The sequence below is a fragment of the Melitaea cinxia genome, chromosome 16 (assembly GCF_905220565.1).
Source record: "Melitaea cinxia chromosome 16, ilMelCinx1.1, whole genome shotgun sequence".
Lineage (NCBI taxonomy): Eukaryota > Metazoa > Arthropoda > Insecta > Lepidoptera > Nymphalidae > Melitaea > Melitaea cinxia.
In genome coordinates, this window is record NC_059409.1 from 14,926,804 (window position 1) to 14,954,379 (window position 27,576).

The window sequence follows — 27,576 nt, forward strand, 5'->3', positions numbered from 1 at the left end:
GCTGGATATAGGCCTCCACAATTTTGCGCCAAAAAATGGTGTGAAGTCATGTGTTGACCTTGACTTGTTGATATTAACAAGTATAAAAAATGCTGTTCTCCTGCAGTGTCGTGGACTCAAGAAGAACAGTTCTGAGTTCAGTATCGTCTTACAGTCACATAGACGATTATCAGAATAAAAAAAAACATTTAAGGTTAAATTAATTATAATATCAGTTCAAAAGTGACTGCTATTAAAATGCCATCGTCTATCAAAAATAGTATTTATTTGTATATTATGATATGATCAAAGGGAAAGTGTAAAATTTTAATATCTTTAAGTAATAATTATAAAAAAAATATGTATATAATTACTTCTTTAAGGCTTCTATATATTTTTTTTATATCACTAGTCCGGCAAACAAGCGTACGGCTCACCTGATGGTAAGAGATTACCGTAGCTTATAGACGCCTGCAACACCAGAAGCATCGCAAGCGCGTTGCCGACCCTATACCCAATCCCTCCCAGGAGCTCTGGTCACCTTACTCACCAACAGGAACACAATACTGCTTGAAAACAGTATTATTTAGCTGTGGTCTTCTGTAAGGTCGAGGTACTACCCCAGTCGGGCTGCTCCATATTTTGAGCAGGAAATTCCTGCTGTGCCCTACCTCAGTTAATTCTATATGTTGTATTTAAAGATCAAATAAAATAGATCTTTATGAAACACACATCTTTCTTGAAGAAAACCAGAAAAAAAGCTAGATGCACCTACCCGACTAGAAAGCTCAGGCTCAACCAGATCATGTATCTGGACCGGATCAGGATAGAATGAGGCATGCCAGATCCGGCAAGCTCTATCAAGACCAGGTCTAGTCCAGACAAGGACAGCCTGATGTAAAATATAATCAAGTATGGTAAGGCATACTGGGTCAGGACCCGGTCCGGTCCAGATCAGGATAGCCTGATGTAAAATATAATCTATAATATATATAAAAGCGAAAGGTCACTCACTCATCACGAAATCTCCGAAACTATAACACCTACAAACTTTAAATTTGGCAAGTAGGCTCCTTATAGGACATAGACATCCGCTAAGAACGGATTTTACGAAACTCGACCCCTAAAGGGGTAAAACGGGGGTTGCAAGTTTGTATGAAAGTCCTATGTTTTTGAAGTAAGAAACTTGAAATTTAAAATGTACGCTCTGTAGATGGTGAGAAGGTGTCTAAATAATGTACCTTTAGAAATCAACTCCCTTTTGGGGTTGAAACGTGGGATGGTAGGTTGACTCACTCATAACGAAATCTCCAAAACTATAACAGCTACAAACTTGAAATTTGGCAGGTAGATTCCTTATAGGACGAAGACATCCGTTAGGAACGGATTTTACGAAACTCGACCCCTAAAGGAGTAAAACGGGGGTTGGAAGTTTGTATGAAAGTCCTATGTTTTTGTAGTAAGAGAGGTGAAATTTAAAATGTATGCTCTATAGATGATGAGAAGGTGTCCAAGTAATGTATCTTTACAAATCAACTCCCTTTTGGGGTTAAGACGTGGGATGGTAGGTTGACCCACTCATAACGAAATCTCCAAAACTATAACAGCTATAAACTTGAAATTTGGCAGGTAGATTCCTTATAGGACGTAGACATCCGTTAGGAACGGATTTTACGAAACTCGACCCCTAAGGGAGTAAAACGGGGTTTAGAAGTTTGTATGAAAGTCCTATGTTTTTGTAGTAAGAGAGTTGAAATTTAAAGTGTATGCTCTATAGATGGTGAGAAGGTGTCCAAGTAATGTATCTTTAGAAATCAACTCTCTTATGGGGTTAAAACGGGGGATGGTAGGTTGATTCACTCATAAATAAATTTCCAAAACTATAACAGCTATAAACTTGAAATTTGGCAGGTTAGGTTCCTTACAAGACATAGACAACCGCTAAGAAGGAATTTTATGAAACTCGACCCCTAAGGGTATAAAACGAAGATTGGAAGTTTGTATGAAAGTTCTAGGTTTTTGAAGTAAGAGACTTGAAATTTAAAATGTTAGCTCTATAGATGGTGAAAAGGTGTCCAAATAATGCATTGTAATTTATATATATATATATAAGAAAAAGAAAGGTCATTGACTCACTCACGAATATTTTAACTTATTTAATGACTAAAATGTTGTTATCTAAGTTTTACGCGAATTTTACTCATTATAATGCAAAAACTGTTTCGGATTTTGTCGCGTTTTATTCAGTTTTTTAGATACTCGACGTTTAGGATACTTTACAAGTTTACAGCAACCATGGTCACGGGAGGACTGGTCCTCATAAAATCCGAAAAAGTTGTTTAATTATAACTAAAATGTTTGTGATTTCCCTAAGCGTTTATAAGCAACTCTTACACTCAGGCATTTAGCTATTTTAGGAATAGACGACCGTGTGTGTATGTTAAAGATATTTATATGTTTTATATACCTGTTATCTGTATATAGAAACAGAACAAGAACAAAACAGAAAGAAAAAGAATAGAACAGATTAAGAAATGAATAGAACAGAATAGAACAGAATAGAAAAGTATAGAACAGAACAGAATAGAATAGAACAGAACAGAACACAATAGAATAGAACAGAATAGAATAGAACAGAATAGAATAGAACAGAATAAGGACAGAACAGAATAGAACAGAATAAGAACAGAATAAGAACAGAATAGAATAGAACAGAATAGAATAAAACAGAGTAGAATAGAATAGAACAGAATAGAATAGAACAGAATAAGAACAGAACAGAATAGAACAGAACAGAATAGAACAGAACAGAATAGAATGGAATAGAATAGAAAAAGAACAGAATAGAACAGAATATGACATAATAGAACAGAACAGAATAGAACATAATAGAATAAACCAGAATAGAACAGAATAAGGACAGAACAGAATAGAACAGAATAAGAACAGAACAGAATAGTATAGAACAGAATAGAACAGAATAGAATAGAATAGAACATAATTTATTATTACATATTATATACAGATAACATATATATACATCTATATAAGGTACCTGCGGCAAATAAGGCCCACCTAACTTTAAAACTAAAAAACTCCAAAAATATTTTAAAATATTAAAAAGAAATGGGTTCAGGAAAAAGTTTTTTTATTTAAGATGAGAAAAAAAGATAAAGAGTAATATAGAAATCAGCATGAAAAGAAATATAACCATTTTTAAAAACTCTTGCCATGGGCCTTATAAAACTACCACTGTAAATTAAGGCCCAATATCAAAAGTTTCTTTTTTTATGAAATTATCAACAAAATAAAGTATTTGACATTTTCAGCTAATTATTCCAACAATTTTTTTGTTAACATTAACTTAAGAGATATTGACAATGGGCTTTTTTAGCTCCTAGGGTTACCCCCTAGGAGTTAAAACTCCACTTAACTTAAGCCACTATTTAAGTTATCACAAAATTGCTTATGACTTAAATAACATATTCTAAAACAAACTTGCAATTAGGAGCTTCGGAACTATATTCATTTAGAAATATTGTCCTTTAACGACTAAGAACTTACGAGTAAACAAACATAAAAAAAAACATTTAAAAAACAGGTACTAATTTACCTAATGATAACGATACTTATTCATCACAGTTTTGTCAATAAAATAATTTCTTATCAATTTTGGTCAATCCTAGGCATTTTTCGTGGTACCATATGTGACATTTAACACACCGTCTCATATCCGATGCACGATCTTCTTTGCAAGCGCAGCAAAACCAAGATTCTTCTATGAATTCCAGAAATAATTCGGTTGTCATGCCTTTCGGTAACATTTTTAATAAACTGCCAGTTGGTAAATTGTCACTAAATTCAGGCTTCTGCCTCTGCTCTTTAAATATTATCATTGGCGGAATAAGAGTCCCGACAGCATTGATCCACATAGCGATTGATACATTTTCAGCATGCTCTGGTGCAATTAAATGGACTCGTCGAGCTCCTTTTTGCGCTAAAACCATCTGCTGATTATGAAAAGTCAACCGGCATCCCTTTTCGTCTACGTTGTAAAGTTTTTCCGGGTGTGTTAATATGTACATCCAGTTTGTCATATAATTTTTTAACTTCTTCAAATTGTTGGCTTACGATTGGTCTGTTCAATTTTTGTGCCCTGGCTTTCATTCATGAACTGTGCCTTTCTTTTTGAAATTTCTGGATGCCACTTCAAAAACACATTTAGCCAATCTTTGCCAGCAAGGCCAACGTGTTTGTTGAAGTTATGTTTTAGCTCATATTTGTCGCAAAACATTAATGCTTGTCTACGAATAAGCTTGGGGATTAGTTGCAACACAACGTTTGCAAATCTTATGATTCTCTTGACAAGATCGAGTTCTTGAGCTTCATTTATCATTGAAATGCGTCCTAAGCGTCTTATTATATTTCCACTTTTTAAGTGGATCCTCAGCGTACATCTAGGAATGTTATATTGGTCTGCTACACTACACTGCGTCAACAGCCCTCGTTCTACAGCTGCCATAGCAGAACGCAAGTTTTCATGGGTCCACTGAGCCCGTCGTGGAGGCATATCTATTAAATCTGTGAGTAGAAAAAATATGTTGAGTTATATAAGAAAGGTAGGGTAATAAGGCCCATGACCTACTCCAGTGGGCCTTATTAGCCGCTTAGCATTATTTTATAAATCCATCGATTTAGGACAAAAAAGCTCTTACTTTGGATTAAAACCATAGAAATTATATACTCTTATATCTCAATTGTAATAAAATTATCTTACGTTATTAATTAATAGCAATTCAATCAAAATACTTACATTTATTTGTCACCAATAATTATAAATCCGAGTTCTGTAGCGTAGCCTGTCACAAATCGTTTGCTACTGGCAAGATGGCAGCGCGAACCGGCCGCAAGCTAATGTCGCGGTATACCTATCGGTCTTATACATGTATGAGTTAAGTTTGAATCGGAATAGAAGTATTTTAGCGCGAGTTTTCAAATGTGGGCCTTATTACACCTCGGGCCTTATATGCCGCAGGTACCTTATATATAAAAGCGAAAGGACACTCATCACGAAATCTCCGAAACTATAACACAAACTTGGAATTTGGCAGGTAGGTTTGGGGGTTGGAAGTTTGTATGAATGTCCTATGTTTTTGAAGTAAGAGACTTGAAATTTAAAATGTAAGCTCTATAGATGGTGAAAAGGTGTCCAAATAATGTGTATTTAGAAATCAACTCCCTTTTGGGGTTAAAACGGGGGATGGTAGGTTGACTCACTCATCACGAAATCTCCGAAACTATAACAGCTACAAACTTGGTAAGGAGATGTCCAAATAATGCATCGTAATCTATATATATATAAAAGAGAAAGGTTACTGACTCACTCATCACGAGAACTCAAAAACCGCTGGATGGTCGATCCATCAAGGATGGACAAAGATGAAATTTGGCAAGGAGGTAGATTATTGTTAGTAGACGTCCGCTAAGAGCGGATTTTGCGATATTCTACCTATAGTTTGTATGAAACATATGCAGCAGCTATATGTTCGCCTGATAGGTTATTTATACTGCAGCCGGAAAATAAAACTAAAAATGTGGTGTATAGAGAGGTTTTATAAATCAACTATTAAATTATACTAAATTGTGCCTTTTAAAAAGTTACTCAGTCTGATAGCATTTCAAGTGACTGAAATAAAAAAGTAATTTGCGTTAAACATCTTAATAGAAACGCATATCTTTATAACCACGCGGACGTAGTCGCGGGCAACAATTAGTGTATAATAAAACAAAGTCCCTAAAAGTGTATGTAATCGATTCCCTCAAAATCTACTGAACGGATTTTCATGTTGTTTCACCAATAGAGAGAGGGCTTCAAGAGGAAGGTTTACGGAACGGCTAAGACGATTTTGATGAGAGCTTCACTGGAAGTTTACCGGGAAAACTATGTGACACACTGATTTCAACGCGGGCGAAGCCGCGGGCACAGCTAGTCAAGTATAAATATGAGTATATCAGTTAGCTAAAAGCGGTTGCGGGTTCCCCGCACATGGCATACATTTGAATTGGCCACACAGATGTTTGCCGTGGTCTGGGCGTTCGTGGTTGTGTATTTTGTAAGTTTCCGGACCCCGACACAGGAGTAAATCATTGTAGGGGTCGTTGAGTGTGAGGCGTTTATTATTTTTTAACCGACTTCCAAAAAAGGAGGAGGTTCTCAATTCGACTGTACTTTTTTTTATTTTTATGTATGTTACTTCAGAACTTTTGACTGGGTGGACCAATTTCGACAATTTTTTTTAAATCGAAAGGTGTCATTTGGTCCCATTTAAATTTATTTGAGATCTAAGAACTACTTTTCAAGTTATTATTACTATTATTATTATTATAAAATCCGCAATAACTTTTTACTGGGTGTACCGATTTTGATAATTTTTAATTTAATCGAAAGCTGATGTTTATCGTGTGGTCAAATATAAATTTTATCGAGATCTAATAACTACTTTTTGAGTGATCTTTGATAACGCGTAGTTACTTGACTATTTTTTCGTCGATCTACGTTGTATTACTACGATGTAATTGAAGTCGGTTTTTTTTCGTTTTTCTCATATATATTTACTTATCTCAAATATAAAATCAAAATTGTTTTAGGTAAGTACTTAATGGGTATTTTCATCCATTTTAAAATTTAAAAGTAAAACGACAATATACTAGAATGTAAGTGACAATTAATAAAACATTTCAAATACATAACAGATACATTTATTAAAGAAAAAAAATCAGTTACAATTTAAATTGACTAGAAATTGAGATCAAAATCTTAAACATGTCACATACTTGCACGTCGTATCTATCCACGACTGTGTACAATGTTAGAACATTTCAATTGATTTTTTACATAACAATACGTATTTATGTCATATATAAAGCATAAGTAATGTTTAGTTTACTATAAACGATTTAACATTTGACATTACATTGACAAGATTTTCATTTACGTAAAAATTCAATTGAAGCGAACGTTAAAAAATATAAATTAGAATATAATATTATACGCTTAAACAAGTATAGGTTTTTTCTTCGGTAACATTTACGGCCAGTTGCACCAGTTATGGATAGAGGTTATAACTTACGGTTAAACTTTAACAGCGAGAGGTAGAATAGGTCATTAGGACCTGTTTATATCAATTATTTAAGTACATGTTTCGCTCATGAGTATTAAAAACGTCGGATGTGAAAAACAGCAACTTTACAGGAGAGTGATTCGAAGTGTAAATTGCGTGTATCTTTTTACTTATTTTAAGCAGGATCATGAAATTTTAAAGTAATGCTGTACAGGCTATTTATGTTTAATAATATTACTAGCCGGTACTTAATGTGTAAATATGAGAAAAGTCGCTTGTTACATTTTTAACGGGTTAAGACTAACAGGTACTGATTCGTCAGAAGTACCACAACTAAATAATATATGCATAAAATAAAAAAAATCTCTTCAGCTGATGATAGACTTGGTTATTTGGGAACGTTTTATGAAATAAACAAAAAAATGCGATTTTGCAGTTCCGACGATGATAATAGTCACTAGCGGTTTTAAATACATATTTGTGAATAGAGAAATCTCATTAATACAGTTGAATTCGATGGTAAAAAAGAATAAAACGTCAAAAACTTTCATCTATTGGATATCGTCTTCCGTCAAATAGCGTTATCCACTGGTGAAACAGGCCCACAGAGATAATATTAATGGAAACACGATAGAACCTTACATGGATAAGAAGGGTAAAATTCTCCATTACATCTTAAATTAGTAAACATTATAAGAAAATGATGTACACGCTACAAATACAGTTGTTTCGACTTTACCATTTATTCGATTAACCAGCTAGCACTGGAGGTCTAGATGATCTATTTTTTTTGCAATACTTTTTATAACTATAATTGTAATAAACAAATATACATTCCGATGAATTGTATAGATATCTATTTGTTACGAAGTTTTCCGTTAAATAAGAGTCGGTTAGGCCGTAGAGTCGGCATTCGACTGGTATTTTTGTATCTTGCAATACGCGCATGAGGCCGTGGAGTCTATCGCCCCAGGCCGGTCCACAGAAGGCCGGGGTCGTGGTGGTTGGCTCCAGGGTAGCTTCCATACGCCTCCAGATCCGATCTGCGGTTGTAAGATCTACGTACAAATTATATTTTTATTTTGGATGGATGATGCGTTGTGTTATGAGATGAAAATAATGAAATTGAACAAGGCAAGGAATCCATGCGATGAAATATACATTTGCATGCTTGTATCTTAGTGTGGGAGTCGCAATACTACATGCCCACGTAATCCCGCTGTCTCTCAAAATTTGCCGATGATATGATATTTTTTTTCGACGATAGTTCTGATGTAGTGGTTCCATGCCGAGTGAATATTTGTATTTTTACTAATCTTTATTTCTGATATGGGCATCTGTGCTTGAAACCTATAGAAACATATAGTAGGGAACACATCTGCCAGTTCACCAATTAATTTGTTAGAGGGTGAATTGATATTTTTTTAAAATTATTTCAAGGAAGCCTTAATTAAACGAAAGATGTTCTGTAAATTACAACACTGATGTTCTCTCAAGAGTATCGTAAAATAACAAAAAAGGTAACAATTTTCGTGTCTTATTAAAAAAAAGGTTCAAACGTCGTCGTACGTCTTCTTAGGGACTTACCCTACAATCTCAAATTATCATTAAATGATTTTTAATTCAGTTAAAATTTTTATAACTTAAAAAGTTTAACTCTAAACCTTTCAAAAATCTTTAGTATCCCTGATTAAAAGCTATACTTATTAAGTATAGATTTTAATAAGGGGCTGTTTCTTAAGATTATCCAACATATAACAGCTTTATTTTTCATTTTCACCATCGGATTTCACTTCATTCATGAGATATATTTTTTTAAAGATTTCTATTCGCTGCCCGTGAATCTGAAAAATGAAAATTGTTTTTTTGTTTATTAAAGTAAACTGGCTCTAATAACCTATTTTACCTCCGGCTGTTAAAATCTATCCGCAACTTATGTGCAGGATACAACAACATACAATAAACAACAACAACCAGTTGAAACAGACTAACTATAGAGTTTTTTTCCTGTGACGTATGACCTCCTTTGGGAAATTATGCTACCGAGTATATTCGCGTTAAGGTTATTAATCATTTGATTCCGTACAAATGCTCCTTGAAACGTCAATTTCTATTAGGAAAAGCAATCTAATTTTCAAACATATATTTATGGGTAAGATTTTAACAATACGATATTAAAAATACTGTACATACTTATAAATGTATAATATCTTATAACATAGGTACACACATGGTCGTCTGTTCCCTTGGTAAACAACTTAATGCTTGTGTTATAGGTAACAACTGACTGTTACAGCTAAATATTTTTTGATAATTATACATATAAATAAATACAAATATTACACCAGACTCAGGCAGGAATCGAGCTCACAGCCCTCGGAGCACTACAAACTGCTCCAACGGGCTAGTCGAAAACACATGTAATTATTTACAAATTTATGTTTCGTGAGTGAATGTAAATGAGTGAATGATGAATCGAAATAGCTTTACAGAGTTGATTAAAAATTAACAAAACACATAGAAAAATCATGGAACATATTTCGGTATATTGATAATTTTAAGTTCTATAACTCTTATATAAACTACGTTTGCGAATCTTGTCCTATATCATATGATCACCTGATGTTTCCTGACGGTCTGAGTGGGCGAAGAGCGTACAGCTTTCTTATTCCGCCACCGACGCTACCACCGCCTTTAAAAAAACGTGTATATTAGTTCAATTTGACTAAGCCATTGGCGCAGTGTGTAAATAAAATATCAATCAACGAAATGTGTGCGCATAACTTCCGGACGACGACCAAATTATATTTAAAAAAAAATATGTTAATTGTTTTCGGGAGAAGGTTCCTAGCTCAGTTGTAATGAATAATGATACAAATATGCCTCGTTATGTTCTGCCGTTTGTTACCCTTTTACTATTTACTGTTCGTGAATCTGCAACCGCATTTGAAAATCGAATTGGATTTAAAAAAAAATGTTAATTGTTTTCCGGCGAAGGTTCCTAGCTCAGTCGTAATGAATAATGATAAAAATATGCCTCGTTATGGTTGTTACACTTTTACTATTTACTGTTCGTGAATCTGCAACCGCATTTGAAAATCGAAGTTTAATTAGCTACGTCCCTAGCGACGTGAAGTTATGGAATGTGACATAACTAGGTGTCCTCTCATTGCTTGCGAAGTATCGAAGTTTTAAAACTGTACGCTTGTTAATTTGTTCCATCGTAGACACCTTTTTAATCTGTTGACGTTATACGACCCTTCCTATAGGTATATCCTGTAGGAGATATCCTGCTCAATATCTGGAGCGGCCTGACTGAGGAAGTACGACCTTGCAGAAAATCACAGCTAAATGATACTGCCGTCAAACAGTGTTGTGTTTTGGTGGTGAGTGGAGTGAGCTCTTGGGGAGATTGGAGGTAGGGTCGGTAAAGCTCTTGCGATGCTTCTGGTGTTGCAGTCGTCTATAAGCTACGGTAATCGCTTACCATCAGGTGAGCCGTACGCTTGTTTGCCGACCTAGTTGTACAAAAAAAAAAAGCGTTAAATGAGTGTAGATGGTCCGTCAATTCTATGTATGATGGTTATAATTTTCGTGAAATTTTGACATTTATATTTTAAATTGTAAAAGATAATTCAGTTGAAGTTAAGCATTTGAATGCTTTAAATGAGTAACATAAACTAATTAGCCCGTTGGACCGACGACCTACGTAAGATTGCCGGTGTGCTTGATGAGGATTGCGGAAAACCGGGATGTCTGGGGCGAACTCGAAGAGGACTATGTTCAGAAGTGGACTACAATAGGCTGAAGTGATGATGATGATCGGAAAACCGGGATGACTGGGACGAACTCGAAGAGGACTATGTTCAGAAGTGGACTACAATAGGCTGAAGTGATGATGATGATCGGAAAACCGGGATGACTGGGACGAACTCAAAGAGGACTATGTTCAGCAGTGGACTACGATAGGCTGAAGTAGAAGAAGAAAACGATAGATGATGATGATGAATGTAATAAAAAAAAAAAGTCTTATGGAACTTTGGAAAGTATAGACTTTTACTGTACAAAATCTATCCACGGGAAACTTCTAGAATTAAAATTTGATCTTGAAATATCTCGAGCTACCTGTCTTTGTGCTAAATTTGTAACAATTTGTTCTGCCGTTTTAACATGTTGGCGAGGGTATTAAAAAAGATTAGGTAACAAGAGTGTGTGTATCCGAAAATCGATGTAAGAGTGTTTACTAACCGTCCTTTTCCTGTTTTCCTTAGAATAAAACAATTAAAGTTAACACATTAAAACTAATACAATTCTGTTTGCAAAGCAATTATTATGGACACAAGTGCGTGAACTATTCGCAGTGTCAGAATTAACTCGAAGAAACCACAATAACGAGTAATCGTTAAACTTTGTGCAACTTGTAATAGTCCCCTGCGTCACTCTGAACATTGTTCTAGACGTTTATAGAAATATAATTTGATCCACAACTTATAATGTCATGAAATGACAACAGTAACATTCAAATTCTTAGCAAATTCTTAGTCCTATTTACTTTGTAAATTTCAAATCATATGTAACGACTGTACACAAACATACACACACACACACACACACAAAATTAGATTATTAACTTGATGTTTTATAGACAAACTAGCTGATCCGGCGAACTTCGTATCGCCTAACACAAACTTTATCGTATGGTATTAAAGTTCAAATTGACTTTTAAGTATTATCACAAATCTTTTGTATGGGAGTATAGAAAAGTGTTGTTTTTAGACTTTTTCAGGAAATTTAAATTTTTTATTTTTTTTAAGATTTTTCTCTCCGTAAGAACCATCCTCGTACTTCAAGGAATATTTAAAAAAAAGAATTAGCGAAATCGGTCCAACCGTTCTCGAGTTTTGCGCTTAGCAACACATTCAGCGACTCATTTTTATATTATACAATATCAGATAAGTCTTTTACTTTTTAAAATAATATATTTTAGTCCAAACTGTGTAATGTTCTTTGTTATATACTCGTAATTATTTATGTAAGAAGTGATATACCTATCTGAGCTGTTCGATTATCAAATAAATAAAAAATTAAATAAAATAAAACGAATAACAAAACATAAGTGCGAGTTTGATTCGACCACGAAATACAATTGGACGTTTTACGCATTTGCCTGCGATCTTTACTTTCGGTTGCAAGATTGGGGGTTCAATTTCTGTCCTGACCAAGGGAAATATTAGTTTGTATATGTACTAAATATATTTACTATAAAATATGAATATGTACATCGCCATATTTTTTTCGTGAGTATATTATCAATTTATTTTTCAATTTACACAAGTACTGTCCTTGCAACAACTAACAACTGATGTAGGGCACAGGAAATATCCTGCTCAAAATCTGGAGCAGCCCGACTGGGGAAGTACCTCGACCTTACAGAAGATCACAGCTAAATAATACTGCTTTCAAGCAATGTTGTGTTCCTGTGGTGAGGAAGGTGAGTAGAGCTGTTGGGGGGATTGGGGGTAGAATCGGCAATGCGCTTGCGAGGCTTCTGGTGTTGCAGGCGTCTATAAGCTACGGTAATCGCTTACCATCAGGTGAGCCGCACGCTTGATTGTCGACCTAGTAGTATGAAAAAAAAGAAAAAGAAACAAAAAGGAAGGAATTATCCAATTTGAAGCAGTCGTTCGGATATTTTGCGCGTACTGTATACTGGTACATTTCAGCTATTATTATTATTTAAATAAGACTATTAAAAAATAATAAATAAAAATTTTTACGATGAGATTATAGTACTGTTGAATCTGCCAGTGAAAGTCCCGTCAAAATCGGCCCAGCCGTTTCAGACATTAGCCGGAACAAACAGACAGATAGACAGACAGACAGACAAAAATGGTTAAAATGTTATTTTGGTATATGTACCGTGTTTACCATAAGCATTAAGTAAAAAGCGGTTATTTTAATATTATAAACAGACACTCCAATTTTATTGACTTGTATAGATAAGGGAACTTTATTTATAAGTTTTATAATATTCATTATAATATTATAATATATTATCATAGCGGCAATGGTAATTTATATTATTCAAAAACTACTGGTTCCAATTGAAGAATTGTTTTTGTGTTAGTTAGTCCATTTCCCGAACAAGGCTATATTTTATAGGCTATATTGTATTTTAGTAACTTTTTATCTCAAATTAGCGTGGGTGAAACCGTAGGGTAGTATGTAATAAAAACAAAAAAAAAATCATTAATTTTTAAGTACGTTCTATTATGTGAGACCAGAAACACACACACACACACACACACACACACACACACACACACACACACACACACACACACACATACATACACACACACACACACACACACACACACACACAGGGACGAATAAACGGCCAGTGGAATAAATATTATAAGGTTTCGTTGGACATTTTTGCAGGTCAAATTTTTCAAAACTGCCTATTTTATTTAAAGAATTAGAATACAAAGCTTCATCGTCATGTAAATTTACCTTGCACAACTGTTTCTATTTGACTGATTTCCGTATAAAGTTTTAAAAAGGTAACATATACTAGTTGAACTGGCGTATTTCGTACCGCCATATATTATTTTAATTTTGCAATAAAAATATCACGATCATTAATCGAAATAAAATATAGCCTATACTTTAAGTCGGACAGAGATACATATTTGTAAAATTTTCATTATAATCAATCCAGTAATTTCGGAGATTATCCCGAACAAACATCGTGACACGAGTTCTCATCATCGGCACGAAGTTTTTCATAGTTATGAGATACTTTATTAAACAAATGTTTTTAAATTGACGTTTTAGGCTCACGTCTTTTTGGTTAAATATCACGTGTTCAATCAGTATCATCTCCATTTACTTAAATATTCATGGTACATATATGGTGACATGTATGTTATAGGTAATACATAAGCATGAAAATGAGATTACTACATTGAAAATCTATATATTATAATAGGTGAAGCAAATACTTTGTACCCCCTTTTACGATAATTGCGCGGACGGAGGAGTGAAACTTCGTATATTTATAGTTTATATAGAAGAGTGCAGAATGCTAATAGTTTTTTATTATAACATTACATATACTACCAAGTATTTTACACACACACGCATATTTACTCTTTTGTTGATTGTCAAAGTCTTAGTCACATTGAATTTTTTTAAAAGGTTCTTAATCTTCATAATTTTTTGGTTTTCTTTAATTTTAATTTTTAATTATCTTCGAATTTCGACCTTTGGGCGACCACTAGTTCACATAGTTTATCTCCTATACTTAAAGTTACACTGAGATTTCACTGTTCTGTAAATAAATAAATAATTATACATTTTTACAACTAAGAATAAATAATTTTAAGTGCTCCCTCAGCTTCAGAATATCGCAAATAAATATGTTTTCTTTCTTTCTTTCCTAGAGAATATCGACTCCTTGACCGTCGTTCGAACTTATACATTTCAGTAACACTACGGAGAAACTAAACGTATACTGTATAAACATTACTACTACTCTCGTTTACTCGACTCTTCGGTGCTACAAAGCCAGCCTGCGGTCACCAACCCGCCTGCCCAGCGTAGTGACTATGGGCAACACACATGAGTACACGCCATTTTTGGCGCGGACTTCTGGATGCCTATGTCCAGTAGTGGATGGCGATAGGCTGATGTGATGATGATGTGACGTGATAAAAATTACTAATTATTAAATTACTTCCGGTGTTGAGTGTCGTGCGTAATTGGAAGCTCAGTTCGGTGAACTTAGGTTTGTTACACTCCGCCTGGACGGAACTTTATTACAAAACTTTGCTATCCATCCAGCTATTGGACTACGTATGTGTTGTATCATTGGACCCGATACACGTGGGTTTTGAAATTTATTATCATTATTATAAAAGATACAAAAAAACGAGTGTGCTTTAGACCACACGACTGAAGTAAAACTTACGAAACGTAACTCTCTTTCTATGTTCCCTAAGTTATATCTCCCTTTCAACTTCCGTTCGCCTCACCCGATCATACTTGTCGTAACTCTCGTCACGCATTTAACAGCTTACTCCCCGAGTCCAGTGTGCATAAAGAAGTTTTACTTAAAAAAAAAAAATACTGCATACGACATTCTTCCCAAAGACCTATGAACAAATTACCTAAAGAAATAATTTGTATCCAACTAAGAAATGGTTGTAATCTATATCCCAGTATCGTGACGTGGGCTCTAAAATAAATGAATAATAATATTATAAAGCTGAAGAGTTTGTTTGTTTGTTTCAACGCGCTAATCTCAGGAATTACTGGTCTGATTTGCAAAATTCTTTCAGTGTTAGATAGCTCATTTATCGAGGAAGGCACATATATCAACACGCCTGACCAATAGGAACGGAGCAACGACGAAGAATGTTTCAAAATCGGTGTCTTTTTCTTTTTGAGAGCTTCCGTGGCGTGCTCTGCGTATACAGTTAAAGTTTCGCAAAAAATCATGTATGACAGAATTGTTCCCCTTCAAAAGTTCCACGTGGACAAAGTCGCAGGCAGAAGCTAGTAGTTAATAAATGAGGGCCACTATAAATATGTATTTTAGACTTTACTTTGTAAGCAATGATATAAGGTATGAGAAATAATATATGTAACGCGCATCGACTTTTGCGAAAAGAATAGGTAAATATATATTTAAATATCACTATCTATTCGTAATAAGGAGTTAACTCCAGTCGCATATCTGAGCTGACACGCAGACTTTTTTACATATTTGTCGAAGTATAATGTTTTTTAGTACAGAGTTACATCTCCTTACCTCCGTATGTTAGCGCGTAAACAAAGTAATCAAACACAATTATATGGTTATGAGTAAATGACTGTCCTTGTAAAAAGTTCTTGGTTTTTGTTTCTGTCAAATGAAAAACTATCGAATGTTTGCTACAATTGTTTTTTTTTTTTGTGAGGTTTTCCGTCCAAAAATTTTAGCCATCGACTAAGAAGGTTCTTTATATAAATAGTATATTCAGCTTGTAAATAACCCACTGTTGGGCACGGGCCCTTTTCTCTAAGTGGGAGAAGGATCAGAGCATAATCCACAATGATGCTTCAATGCGGGTTGGCGTATACATTCCCTACTATGAGTAGCGATCGCTATCAGATGTACATGATAATAACCGGAACCGACGGTGTAACGTGCTCTCCGAGGCACGGTGGGGAGACCCACAAGGATTACACAAACACCCAGGCCACGGCAAACACCTGTATGGCCAATACAAATGTTTGCCATATGCGGTGATCGAACCCGCAACCGCTAGCGCAACAGGTACAACCCATGGCTGTGACCGTTGCGCTAACACGGCGTCAAGAGTAGCATAATAGATTTGTGGCGACATCTATCGCGCGAAATACGAACGACTACAAACTACGTAATTCGAGAAAACTGACGTATGCGACATCACGCTATCAGAGTTTTCAAAGTGATTAAGTATATATACAAGATCCCGACAACAACCGTCGGGGCGGTAGCCCGCCAGACACAACACCCGTCTGGTCGGAGGATACTCCCTTTGTGATCCCTTTGTGATTATAGATGAAGAGCTTCACAAATCATATTCTTCCGCATCACTAAAGATTTTTTAATAGATTTTGAGGAGAAACGATGGTTGTGTGATCGAGGTTGAACGATGTTTGTAGTTGGGCAACATCGGCAAGAAAAATTAAGCAAATTCTAATTAAATTAATAAAAAATGGTCGTCAGCTCCGACATGCGGCTAAAAATTATTCCTAATAAACGATAACCGTAATATTTGAAAATTAAAATTTTTGATTAAATGAGTCAAATTATAATTAACTGAAACTCTAAAATCATAACGTATATCGACACTATTCGTATCACTACAGTAAATACTGGTATACTATTATTTATTTATACTTTATTGCACACTTACAATTACATTAAAAAAAAAAAAACGAAAACAAAAAAAAACACTGAATGAAGTGCAAAGGCGGTCTTATAGTGATTTTTTACAGACAACCCGTCTATAAAGGTAACATTTGTATATGTACCTATTATGTAGGCATAGGTATCGATTAAGCCTCACTGAGAGTCAGTTATTTCACACTATTTCACCCCCCATATTTTTTTTCCATATCACAGATCCTACACTACATTTTAAGGAATATATTTCAAATATTTAACACGGCAAGTATATATTACATCAACAGGGAATTAAGACTTAATGAATTATGATGAAAGCATTTTTCCTCTAAAGTTACCCCAATGAACGTCAAATTCTGTCGTTTACTCTTAGTAAATATTAAATTAATAGACCTATTTCTTGCGAAATATGTAAAATTTTAATTGGAAAATGTCAAGAAGTCGAAATAAATGTATATTGAAGTCTTTATTAATTATTTTGGTGATATTTACAGCATTAAAACCTTACCCTTGAGGCTATTGTTAACAGTATTACAATTTATGTTAAATTTCAATATAGTGTACATATTTAAAATATTGAAGTATATTTTGTGGCGTATACAAACTTTTTATGTTTTAAATTTTTTGACAGATGTCAAGAACATTTAAGTATTTCTATTTCTTCTTTACAATTTGTATTTTACAATTTATGAATTCTATTGTATATTTTGCTGCGTGAATCTTGTTTTATATTACTATTTTTTTTTAATAAAATGTCGGTGGAGATATCGAATTTATCATTACTTTATCCGTTACATAGCTCATTCGCTAATTTTTTTTTATCCTATTGTCTTTTGCCAATGTTGCCAATTTGCTAATGTTGTGTACACTGTGTACACAACATTGTATACAACTACAACACACACTGTCTATTCCAGACTCTAATATAAAATTCCCGCCGACAATATTACTGTGTCACCTTTGTGTATCGAAACACACACACGATTATAATTCATCTCATATGGCCTGGTACGCCACTCGCCTCACAATTATATTCCTCTGAGGTCAAGAAGTTATAATGGGTAAACCAAATACGATATTTATTTTATCGTTTTCCTTCATCATTCATATATATTTATATCATCATTTTTATCTAAACTAAACTTCCCAAATGACTGCAGGTAATTGAATTATTTTTTATTTACCCGACTTGTATATATGTATGTTCATCTGTTCCTTCATATATCCCGAACTACTTGTCATATTTAAATAAATAAGGTATCATTAGAAGCCGCTTCACTGTAGTTTTTATCTTTAGTTATCTTGTTTTTTTTTTCGTTGTTAAGGGAAATTAAAAAAAATGACGAAAAAAATAATATGGTGGAGCGAAGTTCGCGCGGATAAGCTAGTCATTTATCAGGTTAAATTTTTGTTTCGAAAAAAGATTAATTTTTTTTTTTAATTCTACAAACAATAAAAAAGATAAAAGAGGATTTATAACGAAGTAAGATGGAAGGCTTAAAATTAAAAACGTCTAATGAAATTTCTGTTTATTAAATAGGATGAATAAATATCATTATAATTTTAAATTATGCTGTTATTTTTAACATTTTTTAATTTTGTACTGACTTACTGTACCTTCTTTTTAATAATTCATTCATTCTTTATTATCTGTTAACATCTTGATAATTTGATTTTTTCGCTTAATGTGAAAAAAAAATAGAATGAAGTTTTAAAAGTTTTTTCAATTTTTTTTTTAAATTATAAAGTGCCAATTGTTGCAACTATATTAAGCCATAGTGTTGTAAAATGAAATTTCATGCACTATTGAAAACCATTTTAACCCGAAGAAGAAGAAGAAGATGAAATTTCGTAGCATAATGACTGTTTTTTCATTAGCGTATCAGCAACTAAAAATTTATAGCAAAAATTAGCCTAACTTCCGTCACCTATTAATCACTGGATCGCCAGTGGAATTCCATGGAAATACAAATGAGAAACAAACCGGACGTCATTGGAACACCATTGAAAATCAGAATGTATTCCCGATTTAGTTTTTGTAATATAACTACAATCTTATGTAAATACCTACTTACCAGAATTACTAGCGTGCACCACAGTCGGCGGTTCTTGAAATAGGCTAGACCTCTGCTGCGGGGACAGAGAGGCGAGGGTCTCAATGTTGTCTTTCAGAGTATCGAAGAAGGAACCCACGTCGTTAAGGACTCCTAAAAGTAATGCCACATTTCATTTATTATATAGTATATTAATATTTTTTTTGTATTATGCATAAATCTGTGTAAATATACCGTTGTCAAGTAAGTTTTTTGGAGTATTTTAGTAGTGACATTTTGCAATAAAAAAATATATTTTATAAGACGGTCTACGTTACCTACATCGAAAAACATTGAAATATTCGTTTTTAACCGACCCCAAAAATGAGGTAGAATTCGACTGTATTTTTTACTAATTTGTACATATTATTTGTTCGACTATATATTTCTATTCATTTGTATTAGCTTATATTTATTTTTACTGGGTGTATAGATTTGATCCCTTTGTGTGGTGCTTGTCAAGTGATCCTGAATTTTATCATTTTATTATATTTATATATTTGATCTATAATAATATCCATTTAAATGTTATTATACTTGTGGGTGTAGATAGAAGTCGGTTTTTTAAATTAAATGTGACGTGACACACTTTATAACTATTGTTTTTTTACGTCATTGATATCATAATGTGAGTGTGTATATGTATGTGTGGGTGTTGATGTCACGCTTCAATAACGATTTCATTGACTCGATTCAATGTTAATGTACAACTTCTTTTCAAAGTCAAACAGTGAAGTTGATTCAGTTTCATTGCTTTGTAAGTTTTTATGGCACAAACAACTGTGATTATGTTATGGTGATAGGGTTGTCACATTAAAAAAAAAATAAATTTGGGTAAATTGGTAGTTGAGAGAACAGCCCATGGGCGTATCCAGAACTTTGTAAAGAGTGGGCAGAAGCAAATAACTTAAAAAAAAATTAAAAAATGCTTTTTTATATACCTTCGCTATCTAAACTATTTCAATAATAGTTTGCGAGTGATTTAGTAAATCTAAAATTTAAATTATAAATCAAAAATATCTGTTATTTCGTTCGAGTCAGTGCGCTGAGACAGGTAGCCATTGTGTGCCCATGGAGAGGCGTATACCCAGCAGTAGTGGGATGTTTCAGGCTGAATTAATTAATATTATTACAAATTTTAAGACTACTTATTAAGTTTTTATATAAGTACGAATCTAATATATAAAATTCTCGTGTCGCGGTGTTTGTAGTTAAACTCCTCCGAAACGGCTTGACCGATTCTCATGAAATTTTGTGTGCATATTGGGTAGGTCTGAGAATCGAACAACATCTATTTTTCATCCTCCTAAATGTTAAGGGTAGTCCACCCCTAATTTTTTTTTAATTTGTAGATATTTTTTTATTTTTATGGTACAACATTAAAAAATACATACAACCCAAAATATTTAACCCTCTACGATTAACCCCTATTTTTAAATAGCGTTTAGCGGCAAGATCACGTTTGCCAAGTCAGCTAGTCTTATATATAAAATTCTCGTATCACAATGCTAGCTACAATACTCCTCCGAAGTGGATGGACCGATTTTTATGAAATTTTGTGTGCATATCGGGTAGGTCTGAGAATCAGCCAACGTCTATTTTTCATACCCCTTATTTATAGGGGGGGGGGATAAGGGGGCTAATAACATATATGGCAAAACAACGTTTGCGGGGTCAGCTAGTATTGCTATATATGTATTATTTGGTTTTCTTAAGCTAATGTAATTTAATACAAATAAATTTACGAATAAAACTACATAGTACATTGTATGTCTATATGTGTTTTGTTATTGTAACTTGATACCCCTGTCGAAAGAAGGAATGTAAAAACAGACTAATAAATTAAGATTCGTTAAAGATCAAGGCCATTTATCTTTATCTGTATCAAGGGATATTTATCTTTATCTGTTTTAGTTCTACGTTTAAAAGTATCAACTTATTTTTTCAAAGTCAAAATAAGATGAAACGACTTTTTCAAATTTTATCGCGGTTTATCGCGGCATTTAAAAAACTCAATAACCCGTTATAAAATCCGAAAAAATTGTTTCATTATAATGAGTGAAATTAACATAAACATTAGAAAACAATATAAAAATAATATGTTAAATTTTTTTTTATTTAAATATATGTAGATATACATATGCATATTGTTCGTTTTATAGTATTTTTATTCCTCCTTGTAATGTAGTCTTATTTAATATAATAAGAAAAAAAATATTCAATAGTAAATATTTTTTTATATACAGATATTCGGTAACTCATCATCTATATATATATAAAAATGAATCTTGAAGAAAGTGAATCTGAAAGAAATCTTGAAGTCTTTATGTCCTTTAAAGAATTGTAAGCTATGCATTTGATAATGTCATGATCTTCAGCAAAGTGTTGGGCATGAGCCCACAAAGGTTTCTCAATTGGTACGACAAAAAAAAAATCGTAGCAACGCGGCAAGGGTACAGCTAGTTTAATAAATATATAAATTAAGTATATAAAAATTCTGAAGAACGATTTTTCTCTTACAAATAATCAAAGCTAATGTCTTTTGTTATATACTAAGTCAATGATATATACTTAATCTATAATATAAAAATGAATCGCTGAATGTGTTGCTAAGCGCAAAACTCGAGAACGGTTGGACCGATTTCGCTAATTCTTTTTTTAAAATATTCCTTGAAGTACGAGGATGGTTCTTACGGAGAAAAATTCTAAAAAAAAAAAAAAAAAAAATTAATAAAATTAAGGAATTGACTGTTAGGCGATACGAAGTTCGCCGGGTCAGCTAGTTACTTATATATTTAACTATCTGTGGCCGGTTTTCCTCACCCCTTCCGTGTTTCATTCGCGGTCACTTGAGGAAGAAACGTTCTAAAATATTAAATAGCCTTCATCGGTAAATTTACTATCCAACACAATAAGAATTTTTCAATTTCAAGTAGTTCCTAAGATTAACACGTTCGAACAAAAAAAAAAAAAAAAACAATAAACTTTTCAGTTTTCTAATATTACCATAGATTTAGCAGAGATAATAATAATAATATAACTATTTATTGATCGGAAAAAGGTTTCACGGTGTCACATTCTATGTATAACATATTCTATAGATATTTTTTGTGCAAATATTTAATAATATTTACAATTTTGCGGTGCGTAGTTAATTGAAATTTTAGCCTTGATCGACGTTGCTTACCGACGCCGACATACGGCGTGACTGCCTTACCGAGGGCGGGCGTCGGCTGCCGTCTCCGGCGACCGGCGTTCAGCGCCGTAGCCACTGCAGACCTCTTTTCATTCCCGAACCTGTGCGTAATCAAATAAATTTATCAATATATGCTTGTGTCAGCTTCTTTCTCGCAAGAGAAGTTGAGCGGTAAAACGCCACACTCAGGGCAGGTCAGCGTTATTGGAACGAAGTTCCTTACGGCAGGTTTGACATTTGGCTGGGCGACCGAACTGAGAAAAATGTGATACCAAAACCGTAAGAAAAATATATAACGGAAGTGACGTAATATCAGTCACAAGTCTGTATAATATGACGTTTGTAAGACTAAAATATTACTAGTAAAGTTTTTTTTTAAATTATTTATGTAATTTTATACTGTCGACAAAAATAAATAAATACATATGTTTTTTTATTTCACTTAATAGTTTAAATTATTATTATTATTTTGTTTGATTTATTTTATTTTACGGTATTTGTTATTTTCTTAAATACTAAATTTCCTAAATACTTTTATGTACTTAATTAAAAACCAATCAACAAAATTAAAAAAAAAAATCAAGAACTAGTAAATATAAAAAATATTCAACATTTTTTTTTTTTCAAATTGTGTTGCTTCTATGCTATCCGAAGGAACTTCGTTCGTAGCTGATGTCCCATGACACCACATAATTCTTATTTCACTATCGACATTTTAAATGTAAAACTTGCCACACACGCTTGACTGGGGAAGTAAGCTGGTCAATGAGTGACTAGAGCGTTACGAAAAATCTTGCAGGGGTCGCAAAGAGAATAGTTTCGTTCAAAACAAAATATGCTTTGTAAGTACTCTTTAAATGTTTAGATCTATACCTGTCTATTATAAATTATGAAATAAAATTTACGATCTGCGTTCAATATCTGTTGCGATAAACTTATTTAATTTATAATCATATGTGTGTATGAAAAATTAAATTAGTAACATCCCGTAACATTCCACTGCTGGACATAGGCCTCTTTCTCCATGTAGGAGAAGGATGGACTCCCGGTTAGGATGCCAGTCTTTGTGGGTCACCCCAGCGCGTCTCGGAGAGCACGGTAAGCTGTTGGTTCTAGTTGTCACCATAAATACATAATAGCGATCGTTACTCTTAGTAGGGAACATATCCGCCAAGCCACAGTAAAGCAGCAAATTAAGCTCTAATCTTTCTTCTACTAAAAACGTAATTAAATAAAAACATTAAACAAGAATTGGAATGCCGACAAACCCTATGATACTAACAATATCATGACATATCTGTTTCCAAATTGTATACAACTCATTGTTACCTTTTATTACAAAAACTGTTGAAATAAAGCTCTTGTACAGTCCAGTAAAATAAAAAAAATATTTAATTTTATTATTTAAAGAAGATTATGGCGTGATGTGTTTGAAGAACCTGTCTGGTGGAGTGGTGCGTATGTCACGTACGCGCCTAAACACCGACAGTTTGCAGGTTCGATTCCTACTCGGGATGGATATTTGTATTTGTAAAATTATTTCTTTCTGGTTGGGAAGTCTCCTTTTGGTCCCATGTGTTTCGGAGAGCACGTTAAGCTGTCGGTCCCGTTTGTTATTGATATTGATAAAATTCCGCCAACCCATAGTCGAGCAACGTGGCGAATTAGGTTCCGATCCTTCTCCTACATGGAAAAAGAGGCCTATGCCCAGCAGTGGGATGTTACAGGTAGAGGTAGTGGGATGTATACCGTGATCGTATTTTATTAAAATTGTGTTAGTTCTCAAAGTGATTATGAAACAAAAAACTGACTTCAATGTATATCAAAAAGTAATGACAAAATGGCAAAGTCAACTTAGTCGAAATCAAATACGTAATATTTTGAATAACTCATTTGAGTCAAAAAAAATATGAGCGAAATTTGACGCCTAGTATTTACTAGGCGTCAGATTTCGCTCAATTTTGCACCTGATGGTAAGAGATTACCGTAGCTTATAGACTGCAACACTAGAAGCATCGCAAGCGCGTTGCCGACCAAATCCCCAATCCCCCCCGGAGCTCTGGTCACCTTACTTATCAACAGGAACACAATACTGCTTGAAAACAGCATTATTTATCTTCTGTAAGGTCGAGGTACCACCCCAGTCGGGCTGCTCCATATTTTGAGCAGGAAATTCCTGCTGTGCCCTACCTCAGTAAATTTAAATGGGACTACACGACAAGCACCAGGTTTTGAATATTAAAAGAATCATCAAAATTGGCAACTCAAAAAATTAGTTATAAGGTAACGCAAATTAAAATATAGTCTAATTAAGAATCGAAAGTTTATATTTCAAGTCTTTTAAAAATGACCGCTCTTATTGCTTTATAACTACAAATCCTCCAATTATAGTAAGTATTTCATTGTGTTGTTTAACTAATTTTATTACAGGTATGGGTGTATGCTTTTTTGCGTTACAGCGAATAGATTTGCGTTTCGAATATAATAGTCGAAATGAGTTTTTAATAAGCGTCACATGACACGGTGTCGTCAGTAGACAAGGGTCGTTAAAATTTAATATTCGTTGGGCTAATTTTCGTCAGAAAGTTTATTTTGCATATATTTTAGATTTTATATCAGAGACTTTATTAGCAGGAGATAAAACAGATGTAACCTAAAATTATGTTTTACTTCAACTAATGAAATGCAACTTTTGGTTTAACAGCTTCCAAGTAGAGATATTTAAGAGAAACAAGAAAAATATAACAGAAACTTATACCTGTTGAATAAAAGTTTCTGATATATCCGCCAAATAATATATATGTTATTATCTGACCATTATGTGAACATATTAGAAACCTTGAAATCGTTATTTTGAAGGTAAACGTTTTCCTAAACAGAATGGTCAGATCATTTTCCCGTTAAAATAATGACTATTACGTAGCTATAATGACAACCTGGATCGACAGTACCTATACGTGCGCTCTGAGATACAATGGAGGGATCCGTGACGACAAACATTCTTATCAGAAACAAATATATCACAACTATTACTTGATCTGGCGAACATCGTATCGCCTTACAATAAAATTCGATGGTATTATTGTAAACAGGTCATGATGATCTTCTATATATTTTGTGTGCATATCGGGTAGGTTATATATATACAAACCCTTAAGTTATATGGTGTAGGCTGTATGAGGATTGCGGAAAACCGGAATGTCTGGCGCGAACTTGGGGAGGCCTATGTCCAGTACTGGACTGCAATAGGCTGAACTGAACTAAACTGAACTGAAGTTATATGGGGGGGTTAAGGAGGTACTTACGAGTAAACATATAATCTAAATGTACCTGGTAGAGAACAGTAGGAAATACCCTGCTCAAATCTGGAGCAGCAAGACTGGGGAAGTAACTTGACTTTACAGAAGATCACAGCAAAATAATACTGCTTTCAAGCAGTGTTGTGTTCCTGTGGTGGGGAAGGTGACCAGAGCTGCTGAGGAGTATCGGGGGTGGGACCGGCAAGGCATTAGCGATGATTCTGTGTTGTAGACTAATCGCTTACCACCAGATGAGCCGTATGCATATGCGTATACATAAGCATATGTACGCGCATAATTTCCGAATGACTGGAATGAAATGCTATCGTTAAAAGAAGGTATGTATAAAAAAAATACAGATTCAAGGATAAAGAGGTGGTACCGCTAGTTCACCAGATCAGTTGGAAAATAACATTGTTAGCGGACGGCCTATTTACCGTATTTCGTAAATTATTATCTCATTCAACATATGTAAAAAAAAAACTGAAACAAACAAAAAATACAATAAAATTTTAACATTTTTATTAGTTCTCCTCACCTCATGATGTCATCGTCGTAGTTCCTTAATAGGTCGTCAAATTGACGCTGGCGGTACATCTTGGTGTAAACATTGTCCAAGTCCTGTTCAATGTTAGGTCTTTCCCCGGGTTGAGGACCCATTCCTATCCATGGCTTCTCCAAGAGATGAAGAATGTCCAGGCTTTGGAACTTGTAATCTTTGCTCTGCGCCGCGGCTAGTGTTGCACCTAAATCAGATTGTTATTTAAAAATATGTACGTATTAAAGATTGACGACGCCGACGCGTTGGCGGGTAAAGCTTTAGATTAGGTAAAATCGAATTTCGGGACCGTGGGGGGAAGGGGGGGGGAGGGTGGGGAACACTACCCCTGGTAACACTATCACACCTCGGAACCCCATAGTTATGGAGATATCGATGGTTAAAGTTTTGAGGTTAGAAGAAGAATTTCGTACCTTTCACACGTTATTTTCACATTTCACACGCGTTTTTTCACATTTCACACATTATTTTCACATTTCACACATTATTTTCACATTTTATAAGCTATTTTAAAAATAAAAACGATTTCGACTCCAAAATCAACAAACAATACAACTTCGATACTCATGCTCCATTCTATAGTTTTCACATCTTATTTTCACATTTCGCACTTAATTATAACATTCCACACGTTAATTTAACGTTTTCACACGGTTTCACACGGTTTTCACACTTCAAAACCCCATAGTTATAGAGATATCCATGGTTAAAGTTTTGAGGTTGATTGATCAACAAACGATACAACTTACGGTAACTATGCTTCGATCCGTAGCTTTAAGATGTTATATTCACATTTCGCACTTGATATTAGCATTTTAAACGTTAAGTTATTGTTTTTACACGATTTTTTTTAACAACTGAGAAATAGATGTTTTAATAAAAAATGACAGGCCACTTATCGTTTCGTTCTAAAACAATATACATTGTTTTTGTTTAAATAACTGTAAAGGCAAAAGTCTTACACCATACAGCCTTGTTTCATATTATATTTTTTAATTAAATAAATAAAATATAATGAAGTAAAAAACATGACATGAATAATTTTTTTTTTTACAATAATCTGACTTCAGAAAAAGACCGAAAGAAACCCATACCTATCTAATTTAAAAATTACACCGTTTGTAGACATAGTTTTGTTACAAAAAAAAAACCCTAACCTATCTAATTTAAAAATTATATCGTTTATAAACATAGTTTTGTTACAAAAAAAAAAAAAAAATAACCCTAACCTATCTAATTTAAAAGTTACACCGTTTATCGACAATTTTGTTACTAAAAAAAAAAAAAATAACCCTAACCTATCTAATTTAAAAGTTACACCGTTTATCGACAATTTTGTTACTAAAAAAAAAAAAAAAAATAACCCTAACCTATCTAATTTAAAAATTA

The 27,576-nt window shown here is 33.8% G+C and overlaps 1 protein-coding gene across 1 annotated transcript; it reads right to left on the reverse strand.

Annotated features, from left to right (window-relative positions):
* Window positions 1-9,715: 9,715 nt before the first annotated feature.
* LOC123660976 lies at window positions 9,716-26,288 on the reverse strand. Its single transcript, XM_045595994.1, has 4 exons — window positions 26,167-26,288; window positions 22,321-22,430; window positions 19,116-19,247; window positions 9,716-9,792 (listed from the first exon to the last, which is right to left on the reverse strand). The coding sequence occupies exons 1-4, from the start codon at window positions 26,286-26,288 to the stop codon at window positions 9,716-9,718; spliced, it is 441 nt and encodes a 146-aa protein (XP_045451950.1).
* Window positions 26,289-27,576: the final 1,288 nt, after the last annotated feature.